The 13920-nt window shown below is 35.7% G+C and overlaps 1 protein-coding gene across 1 annotated transcript in view; it reads right to left on the bottom strand.

Moving 5' to 3' along the window:
• Positions 1 to 13920, bottom strand: part of LOC134531737 (nuclear pore complex protein DDB_G0274915) — a 74573-nt gene that overhangs the window by 43408 nt on the left and 17245 nt on the right. The window contains exons 3-5 of the mRNA XM_063367604.1: positions 9736 to 9817; positions 7494 to 7582; positions 5677 to 5831 (exon numbers count right to left, since the gene is read on the bottom strand). Of these exons, the coding sequence (XP_063223674.1) occupies positions 5677 to 5831; positions 7494 to 7582; positions 9736 to 9817 (326 nt within the window). The remainder of the gene's footprint in view (positions 1 to 5676; positions 5832 to 7493; positions 7583 to 9735; positions 9818 to 13920) is intronic.

Below are 13920 nucleotides of genomic sequence, written 5' to 3'. Positions count from 1 at the left end.
AAAAAATGTTTTCCCAGTGACGAAATTTATTATTCAAGTGCGCTCTACCGCTGTGCTACTAAGCCTATTCATAATTAAGAAGGTAAATAATTATTTTAATGCAATTTTTCTTTGGTCTTTAAAAACATAAAATTACTTTTTACTGTGATTATTTTAGTATACCAAATATATACCAAGGTAATTTCACTATCCTTAAGTTACATTTGGTATGTCTCCAAATGTGTACGTAACTATATACAGGTTTATTGTTGCTACATGTGGGTCCGCCATCTTGTTTACACATTCTTGTTCATTGACTTCCATTCCATTTTCACAAAATTACTCCTACTAAATGCAGTATACCAAGAGCTAAAATATTTAGACATAAAATATTACAGATATATATGATATACATAAAATAAGATAACTGGGCAAGAATGTAATGAGGTGTAATGTCTGGTCAACATCTAGGTACTTACAGATGGATGAGGGAATGAAGTGAGGAAAGTAGAGTGGTGATAGAATGTATTTGATGAACAGAAAAAGAAACACCCCGAGAAACTCACCAGATCACAAGGTCTGCCACGTTTCCCACTTGCAAAAAAAAATATGTGTTTGATCCTGCAGGGAAACCAACCCGAATAGCCTTGGTCAGGGGTGAATGATTTGATCATTCAACCACCATAACCCTCACCTCCCCCTAACATGACAAGAAGTATACACCTGCCTGTCACCTGCTGTAGACGTAATGATGCTGATGAATATGGGCATGATATGAATTAGTACTGTTTCTCAACAACGTGACTTTCTGGTGCATACAATGGCAACGGCACTTTTGTAACATTGAATACAATACAATTGAGTTAATAATACAAATGATGAAACAAAAAAGTTTAGTTGACCTTTTCTTTAATAGCTATTTGCTCTAACATTCATCCCTATATGCTTGAGCCTAATTAAAATGTTATCTGGAATGGCATCAAGGTAACTGATATTGAAAAAAATAGAAAATATTCAAAATAAAGTTATCTAACTAATTGTTCTGAAGAATTTCCCTCAACCTTACTTCACTCCCCCTGTTGACTGTAGGGACTATCTTGATGCACTCTTCGTTCACAATTGTTATACTTCTAAAATTATTGGCATATGTCTTCTTGAAAACACCAGCTTGGGAATTCCCCAATTTAATTTTCGCTTACGTTCCACATTGTGTACTTTTTATACTAATAATGATATTATTTATAGGCTTACATTAAATTATAATACACTTTATTTGAATTCTAACAGTGTATAACGTCATGATCAAATTCCAATATTAAAAATTTTCTATCAATTTCTACTTCCTTGTATGTTCTATATAACTTGGATATTCAATAGGATTCCATGTTTGATTCAAGTTATTCTATGATCAGTCTATATTCTATTATTAACTCTATGTATAAATTTTGTAATAGATAGTTTTAAGCCTTTTTTTTTTAAATTTGTTTTTGTCTTGCTCAAAAGTAAAATTATTGTTTGATCCCTATGTTATATATGTACACTGTATGATTTTGTGTTTATTTGTGTATCTTTTATGTTTTTTTTTTTTGTATTTTTTGTATATGTTTGTAATTGTCTTGTATGTTTCGGTCGCTGCAAGTGTAAGGCTCACTCACCTTGTGTGTGTTGGCCAATTGTGGTGTAACTACCTGGTGTGGATTCCCTTTCAGGTAGTATTTGCTCGCATTTGGACCGGCGGAGGAAAGTGTTCTATTTACTTGCAGCAACCATTCTTGTCTTTTGTCATTGTTTTCTGTCTTTATATGTCTCTTTATCAACCTCTTTGTCTGGTAAATGTGTCATACTCACCGATGAAGCCCTAGGCTGTTGGTGGGCATGTACAAATTTAAAATAATTAAAAATGGCCATGTGTGTTCACAGCCAATTTTTACATTACACAGTCTGCCCAGAAGATTTCAGGGCAAGTTCACCTCATGCCTACTATGATAAGACAAAGTTATACTGGTTTAAAGTCAGTGTATTGGTAGTTCCCCAAAGAATTTGAACTTACAGTTTATTGTAATAATGTTAAACTTCCTATACATGTCTGTGATCCAATTTATTCCCAGTACGTTAATGTGAACCAATAACAAAATGTGACTTGAGTTAACTGAAAATTTGTTTTTTAATAACATAAAATAATTTTGAAACTCATGCTGGGAGGAAAATAGAAATTACCAACTAAAATGTCATCGTTTGGTGTTATTAGACATTTAAACCTAAATATGTAGCTATGTACTAAGTTATTAAGCATTCAATCCTGCCACAAAACAACACAGGGAAAACACACGGTGTCAACAGTAATCAGTAGCCCACCACCTAGAGATAAAAACTTAAGTGTGTGATCCCATTTTTTTTTAATATAGTATAATTTTGGGGAGAATAGTGAGAGTTAATACTTTACAGGAGTGAAACAATTTCCATTAAACATATATAAAAGCAATGCACTAGCACTTAAATTAGTAAAATAAGTCCCTTTACTATGAAGACAACTAAGATTCTAATGATATAGATGGAATTCCCATCTCACTGGCAGACATTTTTAACTACAATAACGATGGTGGCTCTCTGACAGCCCCTTCATACGCGGGTGTTGTAGGCACCAAGACAGATGCTTCAACTTCAGGTACTCACTGTTTTGGCTCATACTGTCATCTGTGAAGATTATCCAACGTATATTTGATCAGGCTTAAGTTGTCCATAAAATAGGTTTATAGGACAAACTGATGGCCACATAACTGTACTACTGATCCTGTCAAAGTCTGCTTCAGCCACAGCTATGTAAAAATAAGCAAATGAATCATGTTTAGTTTTAAGTTTCGTTACATGGAGCTGTTGAAGGTTTAACTAATGACGTAAATCGTAATGTCCGATTCGAGAAACAAACAATGCCTTTGTGAACCTAATTAGTTGTGCAACAGCTCTAAGTATATCACTGTTGCGCACTCATATGTAGGCATGTTTAAGGGGCTGCTCGTCTTCTTGAAGGTTTTTTGCTGATACGAACGAACTCTATGTCGGCTATGGACTTTACAGAAACCGTCCTCTTCAACACCTCATGAGCCCCATTTATGTGAGACGTGACGGGGGACCATGAAGAGAGCCAGCAAACTGCTGACTGGTTTGAACCACTGGTGTCTGTCTAGCCAATGTGTTTCTCGCTATGCTGTGTTGATTTCTGACAACCTGACAAAGTATCATGAAGTTCAATATTAGTGGTACTAGATGCAGTTTTGTTTGATCCAGTACCAGATGAACGAATGACACTGCTCACAGGCATAATTTACATTTGTAACAGTTTTTAACACTTGCCACTATAGCTCTAAGTTAACTATTTTCTTCTTTAGTTATTTTAATTGACTTATTACACAGTCACGTTTACTTGTTTGTGGACTTGCAAAACCCCTTCCACATAAAAGTGCTGGTTAACAGTCTGGCCAGGGGGAACAAATTTCACGAACATCAAATAAGACAATGATCATTGTCTTAACATTTGACCTAACTTTCTTGCTTTTTTTGGTCTGGGGGGGAGTCTTCCACTGGCTTGACACTTGCTTGGTTTCTGGGTCATACCCATATCACCAACTCTCATCACCTATAATGACTTTGGTCAAAACAAAAAGTTTGGATCACTTTCAATCTCTTTTTTTAAGTCCTGGTTCAAATTCAATCAAATGTTTTTTTAAATTCTGTTTGAGAAGGTGAGGAACAAATTTAGCGGCAACACGTCTCATTTGCAAATCCTCAGTCAAAATTTGTTGGCGCAAGCTTCAATTCACTCCAGCCTCTTTTGAAATTTTGTCGATTGTGAAACGATGATCCTAGATTTTTTTGAGGATTTTTCAAAGTTTTTTTCTTGAAATGTTGAAGAGCACCCAGAACGAGCAGGGTCTTCAACACTCATCTCACCATGTTTTAAGCGCCCAAACCACTTGAAAACTTGTGTGCGGCTCATAGCATCCTCCTTGAAAGCCTGTTGAAGCATTTGGTAAGCTTCTGTTGCCGACTTTTCAAGCAGGAAACCAAATTTCAAAAACACTCTTTGTTCTTTTAAATCTGCCATAACGACTTCGCAGGCGGAACACGAGAACAGTAAGAGAAAAACAATTCTACGAACAAACTACAAACTGATGCCGTCTGGGCAGCTGTTTGTGTAGATATCTACTAACCCCATCTAGCGGGAGAACTCTCTACTAAGTCTACAAATGGCAGCGCGCTCTCAGTCCGGTTTTCTTTGGGTCCCCCCTCGTATGGTTCAGGGTCATAGTGACCTAGTTTATCATACTTGTATTTTATCGTTCTTAATGTTCTTGTAAGTAATTTTTATATTTATTTTTATTTAGAAAAGCCTTTTAACTATGTTTTAACTGATTATTACAAGGTTGGCTAGGTTACTATTTAGGTAAGTGTGATTTTCAATATTTTATTTTATTTAAATAATATTTTATAACTATATTTTTACGTATGAACTTCATAGTGTGTTTGTGATGTTTCTAGACCATGGGACAGTGGTTTCTTTGAGAGAAAGATAGATAAATAGATAGATAGATAGATAGATAGATAGATAGATAGATAGATAGATAGATGTGCGACGCCTTGGGGCAGAAATGATAAAACAATATTTATCACATTCTGTCAGTGAGAGAGATGTTAGCAAGGACCGTGGGAAAGCACTCTGACCAGGGAACCACATAATAGTGGTTGCAACAATAATCTTTGTAGCCAATAGGAAGGGGAAGTCCCTAGTTTGTATTTTTTTGTGTTTTTTTTTGTATTGTGGTTTGTCTTGCTAATCATCACTCAGACGTTGTCATATGAGATCACGCTGGTTGGTGGCTTAAAAATTTATTAGTTTAATGTGAGTGAGAGACAAATTTTACGTCTGTGACGTGGGCTTTGCCAAAAATAATAATATTTTTTCAGAACATATTAATTGGAATTTGGTTGACCAGTCATTGGCAGAAGCTTATGACACGACAATAGTGAACTTTTGCGCTGTCCCAAGGACAGTTAATTTTTCTTATTCGTACGGGTGTTCATAAGTGACCACAGGACATTTTCGTAAGTAAAGTATTAATATGGGGAATAATTTCAAAGTTTACGTAACCTCAAACAATTCTTTCTATACTGAGTGATGAGTTGCCATGAAATGTGTGCATCTTGTATATTCAAGGACAGTGTGAAAAATAGTCAGATAATAATATTCACAACTTTCATCTTAGTGAACAGTCTCAAATTAATTACCTACAATTCCTCATATAATTCTACAGTAGTATTATTTATGTGCAATTCAGGTCATAGCTAGCCGGTGAGGTATGAAATGTAACATGTCCAAGCACAGCAGTGACTAGAGCAAACAATAAATTTTAGTCTTAAAAAAAAAACTTACGGCATAATGGAGTGTAACTACATTGGGGGCATTTAACTTTGCCCTAGTGCACACTTAAAGTTAATATGTTGACCTGCAGCTATAGTGTAAAACATTGTTGGAGGACCACAACTGAAACAAACACATCAGCACTTGAAGAGAGCTCAATACACAATTATCTCATTACATGACGACGACGACAACAACAAAAATAACAATTAGAGAAACTGAGCCTTAAGTAACATTGAGAAGTTGGTGTAACATACCAGTGTTAGATATAATTCACTCACCAACTGCAGCCTTCCTTTTCCTTGCACTTGTATTCAAGAAGTTTTTACTGGAACTCAGTGAACTAAGGATTTCATTGTTGCATACACGCTTCTTTGGCTTCTGGTGTTGCTGTTCAAAATCTGACTTAGGCGAATCCTCACGAACCCTTTTCAAACTGCACAAATAGCAATTTGACAATGAGTTACAATACATTACTGCATTAATTATGAAAGGTTGTTTCTGTAATGAAATGTTTCGCTATAAAGAATTAATAATATGCATAAACTCATATTTTGTAAAATTTTATTTCTAAGTGATATTTGCTGATGAAACATGGGCTATCATATTATTTATACTTCTTGCTAGAGTTCAACAAAATATTATGCTGGAGAGGGCTTCGAACATCATAAAGTAGGACCACAGACATCAGAAAATATGTAAGGTGGAAGCCACTAAAAATATATATATATTTCAAAGTCCTCTATAAAATAAATTATTAGAATGATATAGACTAACATTTAATTAATACCATGAACTAGACTGCTACATTTAAAATAAAACTTCAATGTTATAAAGAATGCTCGCTGATTTTACCAATTTAAAACTTAAGAGCATTCAAAATATGAGATGCAATAGTCAATAACACATTATCTAAACATTAAAAATGGTTGGCCCATACTAAATTGTGGAAACAAATTTAACATGCACGGAATTCTAAGCTATCATTGTGATGTATTTTGCCTATACATACATAAAATTAATATTTTATTAACTCTAAATATATACAAACAAATAACATAATTAATTCACTGGCAACACAAAAGTAAATGCTCACCACTGAAAAAATATTGACATGAGAAATTGATGCTAGCAATGCTCATTGGTTACTGCTATACTAGCAGTTGCCCATATTAAGTCCGTCTGAGAGAATGTATTTGCTGGGTAACTTAAAAGTCGGTTTGTTTCTGCCAACAGTTCATGCCACTTAACGTTAACACAAGGATTGTTCGAGCACCAGAGCACATGCAGATGATAAGGTAAATTAGCTAGAAGCAGAACGAAGAAAACTGTATACTGAATATGATCCTGTATTAGTTACGGAACTTTGTGATTTGTGCTTAATACACATGCATGAATGAATACAGACAATTTACCAATTTTCATTTTTTCAAAATTCCAATTGCCCTCTTTGGCTTCGATTACAAAAACAATTTCTAAAATATTATTAACATAATAAAAATTTACAGACAATATTCACACTACTACCTGTTTTACACAGAATGTCTAAAATTCCTCGCGAACCAATTTCAGAACTTTATCAGGACCTATTAATAAAATATGTTAACAACTTTTGTTATCACAGTGTTATTATTTGTAGATAGCATGCTATACTAAACATAATACAAAATAACTACACTATTTACAGCAAAATGCCCATTATTTTGGAAACCTAAAAACCTTTTTCAGAAATAATTTCCACATAATTTAAATGGACAACCTCCAACAATTTATATTTAATGTATAACTATAAACTGAGGAGGGGCATAAAAAATGCAATTCAGCAAAAAGCAGCTAAAAATTGAAGTTAATTTTCGTGACTTTCAACACAGTTACTATTTTGGGACTTTTTGGGACTTTCTTGCAGTCCTTCAGTTTCCTTACTTTTTTTTATGACTTTTGTGGCCTACAGGCACCCTGTAATTCAATTAGATGCTTTATAACATTAATAATAAACTAAAGATATTATTAAACTGACTTAAATATATCTAGTTGTTTGTATCACTTATGGAATCATATTAAACCCAATAATCATTAAATATCCATTGAAAATACTCACTTAACCAAATCTTCTTCCAAGTCATCAGCATTACTCAATTCATTTGCTTTACACTGTCTTTTTGCTGCATCATCATCATCTTCTTCGTACTAACAAATAAAAAAAAAATTCCTTTAAATCTTAGTGATTGTTAAAGTTCTATAATAGTTAAATAGAAAGTAAAAAAATAAATATATGCTCACTATCTTTGTACAATATCTCCAGTCAACGTATACCAGAAGCAATTTAAGGATTTTATATAAAATTTGTCTGTACCAGCATTCCTTCATTAAAGTTAGTAGCAATGATTAATGCACCAGTTTACTTTGGTTAAAAGACGAATAAAAATTTTGGTACCACTATTCCTAACAAATTTATTCAGTAGTTTTCTATGCTAATACATGACACTAGTTATTAATGAGCTAAGCTTCACTGTTGCCCGTAATTTGGTTGCCCTGTTAGCGACAATGCGGGGTTAAGAGACATCATGGTGGCAACCCTGATCAAGTACCAGTACCTTACAAAGGGTGGTGGGCAAATATGTGATACAGTTATTTTTAAGTAATCTCTGTCCACTTACCACAAAATTTTACTCTTAACTTAGTCTTCCATGCACTCACTATGACAACAATTGACTCTTAGAAACTAAAGAACACACTAAGAAGTAGCTGGCATGCACAATACCAAAGAGTGTTTCCTGCTGGGATTCTCTCAATTCACAGAAAGAATGAAGTTCTCTCGCCAGAGGCATATGCAGGGAGGGGGGGAAGATGTGAAGAATGTATTTCCCCCCCCCTTGAAATCCTAAACTATATACCATTCCCACCAAAATATGGAACGAATTTGAAAGCAAACAGTGGGGAACTGGTTTTATCCTATCCCCACCCCCCAAATGAAATTCTGCATTTGCTCCTAACCACCGCTAGCTTTAAACATTTTACAACTGTGAGCCTGAGCTTTTAAACTCTGAATAGTTTTATGGGTGATCGGTTGGAAGCACTCATCATGTGAAATTACGGGGAGGGAAGAATGTAGATGCATGGGCGTAGATCCAGGGGGGGGGAGGGGACCTGCCACCCCCCCCCCCCCCCGAAATTAAAAACCCTTCTCTGAGGGGGTCCACTTGCTCTTGCAAAATCGTAACTTGTACTTGTGAAATGGTAATGATGATAAACGTTATCCTGCGGACCCCCCCAAGTATTAAACATATTTTCACCCATTTACCTACAAGTTCTTTTTGGAATGAATCAGTATTGATGGCTGCATATCTTTGTTCTTCTTGGAAACCCACAATGTCTCCTCCCAGACCACCAAACCAAAATTAATAATAAGGAAACCGGAAAATACCAGGATGCCAGTTAAGAAAATATAGCCTCAATCAGGGTGCTAAGAAAGGGATAACCACATATTTTCCTGCTCTGGAGGGGCTGGAGATCACGCTCAGCTTTTCCTTGTCAGGTAGCAACTTGTGAATGTATATTGTGTCCCATCTTTTCCAGATGCTACTTCACTGAGTATGAGGCCATTGTGCATTTTGCTGTCATGATTCAAGTTGTGGTCTTGGATTTTTAGTGGGTGGCTGCAGATAGATACAGCTAGGCTCAGCATGAGGCAACAGGAACACGGTCCCTCCTGGAACAACTCCCCTGACAGCAAGGCAGGATGGCAACGACGGAGGTCAGGTCGTGAGAGATGGGACTCGATGGCGGCTCACACCGGACTGAGAGGCCAGAGTTAGACAGGGTCAAAGAGGTCAGAGGTCACCGCAGTCTAACCAGAGACCATGTTTAGCAGCACCAGCAGTCACTGCTTGTTCCTAAAATATAAAGTAATGCCAGACTACTGGAGTACTTCAGGGATGCTGTCATGGATCCCAGACCATCGGGATCGACCGAAGACTGAAGTTCAAGCCGCTATGAAGTATCAACCACCAGTTAGGCCTTCCAGGAAAACAGTCAGATTTATACCAGCCTGCATCCAATTAGTAAATATGATGCACTCAGTAATAATGCAAAAACAACCAATAGTAGTTTCTGTCTCGCTTTCCAAACTTTAAACGTCTTAAAAAAACTTTTGCATGACCATCAAGTATTTGGTTAAAAATTAATAGCAAACTATTTAACTCTTAAAAATGGCTTGTTTAAAATGTTTAGAAAGGAAAAAAAAAACATATTTAATTTATCATCAACTATGGTTACAACATGCACATGAACCCAACTGAATCTATTAAGATAAATGAGAGCTGAGATCTTACTTTACTTACACTGTTACGAATACGTTTTCTAGAAATTTCTTCAGATTTGAGAAAGAATTTCGGAGAGGATTCATTTAGCAGTCTGTAAGACCTGAAGAAGAAAAATTATCAGTTAAACAAAGCACAAGTCATGATAATTACATAGACACTTATGATATTACACTATGTGAATATATGTTGGAAATATTTGTGGCATAACAATAAATGCAAGGGAGGTTAAAATTTAGTTAAAATTTTAGAATTAGCCCTTACATAAAGAAAATTATGAAGAAAAAAAAAACCAACATGGTGTGCGAGACAAAGCTCTAACACACACTAACTTATGCCATACATATGGGAAAATAATAACATATTATTAAGAATAAAAATATTTCATAATTACAAAATATTTTTGAATACTGTAAAACAATTGGCCCTTACTAATTTATAATTAACCTAAGACAAATATACTTCAAATAAATTTGGTTGCCAGTTTTTGGCTCATTCCAATGGCATACATGTTTGCTCTGTGCATTTGATAGGACTGATAGTTGGTTCTAAGGCTGGGTACACATAGAATGAGGAAAGACACAATGCAACATTTTTTCTGATAGTCAACTTCCATGTATTTAAATAAAAACAATGCACACAGAATCGGACATGGCACGACACCACAAAACTGTCGCGATCAGACACAAGGCAACAACATCAAATAACTGCTCCAACTTCGTTGCGAGCAGACTGTCTGATGACTGCAGTATTCTACGCATGCATGAGTATAAAAAAATTTGTCAGAGGCATGCCATACCGTGCACACCCTTACTTACTCTATAGAAGTGTGTTTATAGCTAACTTGTTAAATACTGCTTTTCATTTTTAAAGTATTTTAATTGATTTTTTCTCATTATGGAGTTGGATGCAGATTGATTACTATGATTAGTACAGGAAAGACCTATTTTATATAATCTATCTTTGAAGGAATATTATGACAACAATTTGATTTCTAAAATACGTGAAGAAATATTGTAATGGAAATATGATGTTAAGCTGTCGCGAAAAGAGGGTGTTAACCTGTTGTGCTGAATTGTGTGGTGTCAGGCTGTGTTGTGCCACATTATGTTGTGTCTTATCTGATTTTGTGTGTGCCCAACCTAAATCTGTAGCTAAATAACGAGATGCACACATTAAACACTATTAACCTAGTTTGCTTTTAATAGGCCTAATGAGATCAGTTGACAGTTCTTAGATGCAACCTCATTGTTTATTTTCAAAAATCATTTATCTCTGGAAAATATTATAAAACATAAAAAAAAGTCACAAAATAAGTATATTACGATTTTTATAAATTGAAGTATTCTTAAAAATATTCATATTATATAGTTTACATATGACAGTCATTTTAAAAGGTTTGAGGTCTAAAGAGTCAGCCGCCATATGGGCAAAATTTAATCAATTTTCCTTTTTATACGAAAAATTTGTAGGCTATCTTTTCAGTTAAGGATATGGTAGTATTGAAATCCTCTATACGTTTGCCTCATATATACAGAATGGACACCAAATTGCTTCTTTCTTAACATTCATTACGTATACTCGTCGTCACAGTCAACATGCAATAAAACTGACACCTCCTCAAAGCTATTATGCAAACTGCTCTTGTCCCTCAGTGTGGCCAATCAGTCGCTCATGACATGCTCAGCAATTTGAGCTAGTGTACTACTCATTCATCAGTCTGGCTGAGACCTCAGACTTTCCCAGTGGCAATATTTCCACACCATTTGGACTAGGATTGTTGAAGTCCAATGTGTGTTGATGCTTTTTTCTGGTAATGGCCAGAGGTAATTTATGCCATTTATGTTCCCTTGCAAAACACATTCACAAAGAAACTGAAAATAAACACTGCCTGCATGGCAGGGCAGAAGATCCTGCTACAGTAAAATTGTTGACTGTACAGCCAGCGACTCAAAGCAGAGTGTTGGGCAGAAGAAAATAACCTGACTCCCTGCAGGGTCCAATGACCTCGCGCGGAGGGTCAAACGACCTCGCGCGGAGGGTCAAACGACCTCGCGCGGAGGGTCAAACGACCTCGCGCGGAGGGTCAAACGACCTCAGGCGGAGGAGACCTTGTAGGAGGGTGTTTTAGCTCCCACAACAGAGAAAATGCTACTGGAAACTCATCAAGGTGGGAAGGGTAGCAGTTAACACCATTACTGGCATGAGGCTGAAGATGTATGACATTGGCAAGGTTCACGATCAGACAGTAGCAGGCATGGATGAAGTGTCTTAATGATTGCTACACTGCATGTACCACAGGCCCAACCGCCAGCCTGTAGGTATAGTCCGGCAACTTTGTTTTCGACGTGCGCAGACCCCAGTGTTAGGCGGCGGTCACTTGATTCTAGCGAAGTGGAGTGGAGGGGATCAGTTGCCAGTTGTGCGCTGCCTGGATACGCCGCTCCCGAGATAGTGCTTCGCACGTCGGTTTACACGATACAGTGTTGCGTTAGTGGGAATACATTTCAGCCACATCGCGAAGAGAGTGAAGTGTGTTCGTGTACGTTGTCCTTGAGGGCGGAGTGGCCCTCCCCTACCTGCAGACGATTCGGAGGGGAAGGAGGAGTGGGAGTTAGTTGCTGGGTTATAGCAGCTACACCAACCTAGTGTAGGACTCGACAGGCCTAGTAAGCCAGCAAACAAGATAAAAAATTTACTCCTAGTGAATAAAGTAAATAAACTAGATAGATAAAACAGGGAAACAACCCCAGCTACATTTAGGGATACTGAATATTGGTACTCTTACAGGGAGTCTAGAGGAAATTGTTGATGTGATGAGAGAGATAAGGTTAGATGTTCTTGGGATGAGTAAAACAAAGAGGAGAAGGAGCGCGCAGATGGAACTGAGGGATGGCTATAAGCTGTACTCGATGGGAAATGATGAGAGAAGGAGAAATGGAGTAGGCTTAGTAGTGATGGAAGGATAGAAGGTGGAGGTAGAAGGCATCAGTGATCAGGTTATTTAAATGGTATTGTATGACAAAGGAACGAAATTGAAGGTGCTCCTGGTATAGGCACAAGAAGAGGACTGCATAGCAGAAGAGGAGAAGATCGCAAAAGAGCTGGAGAAACAATTGAACAGAGAGACATAGTAATGGGTAGGGTTGGTAAATCCAGGGTTTTTAAAAAAAGAAAAACCAAACCACCTGATTTTTTGGTTTAAACCAACTTATTTTATTACATTAGTTATTTTGGTTCTCAGCATGTTCAAATGAAAGCCACTCATGTTGAACCAAAAAATTTATAACATCAAAGAATTGAAGTCTCTGCACAACTTACTGGGATTTGACCACAGAAAGGGTATTTCCCCACAGGATGAATATTCTCCACAGAATGGGTGTCTTCCACAGAATAGGGATTTACAGTAGTCCGGAATTTTCCATAGAATAGGAATTTTTTTTAATAATAAATTTATTTATTTCCTCTTTTTTTACACTGTAAAAAATATTACACCTCCAGACTTGAAATTTAACATACTAATTTAAAGCCATGTCTAGATGTGTTATCTACCATTATTTTCATAAACAAATATTTTTAACAAATATGAAAAAGTGATGTGTAATACTTTAACTAGAATGTTATTATACTACTAATGCTATCTGTTGAAAGTTTTAAAATTAAAAGGCTTATCAATGTGTAATATTGTATTAACTATACTGTTACTAAAGCTGTTAGTAATTACAGAATTAATAGGGCATACCAATGTGTAATACTTCTAGAATATTTAGGAACAAAATTGCTGGACTTTTTAGATTATAAATAAATAGATAATAAATCTGGAGTATAAATAAACTACAAATGAAACCAAAAAAACTGAGAGAGGTGATGAATTACAAAATTGTGGCTGTACATGAAATATTTATTTTATTGGAGCATTTATGAAATGTAACACTGATTATAAATAACTATTAGTATTTTTTTTTATTTTAACAATATTTAGGTAAGAACCTATTTAAGATAGATAGTATAGATTAAAAAAGGTAGTAAGTTAATATTTTTTACTTAATTTTAAATTTGATTAAATTTTAATGTTTACATATTCTATAACAAAAGGGTTATGTATGATTAAAGTCACGGTCTGAAAATGTTAACGATACTTAATCCTTTCTCACACTGCACAAATTAAAAGACTAAAATGTTAGCTGTCAGAGTTTAATTCATTAC

Source organism: Bacillus rossius, chromosome 5 (genome assembly GCF_032445375.1).
Source record: "Bacillus rossius redtenbacheri isolate Brsri chromosome 5, Brsri_v3, whole genome shotgun sequence".
Taxonomy (NCBI): domain Eukaryota; kingdom Metazoa; phylum Arthropoda; class Insecta; order Phasmatodea; family Bacillidae; genus Bacillus; species Bacillus rossius.
This window is presented reverse-complemented; position numbering and strand designations above follow the sequence as displayed.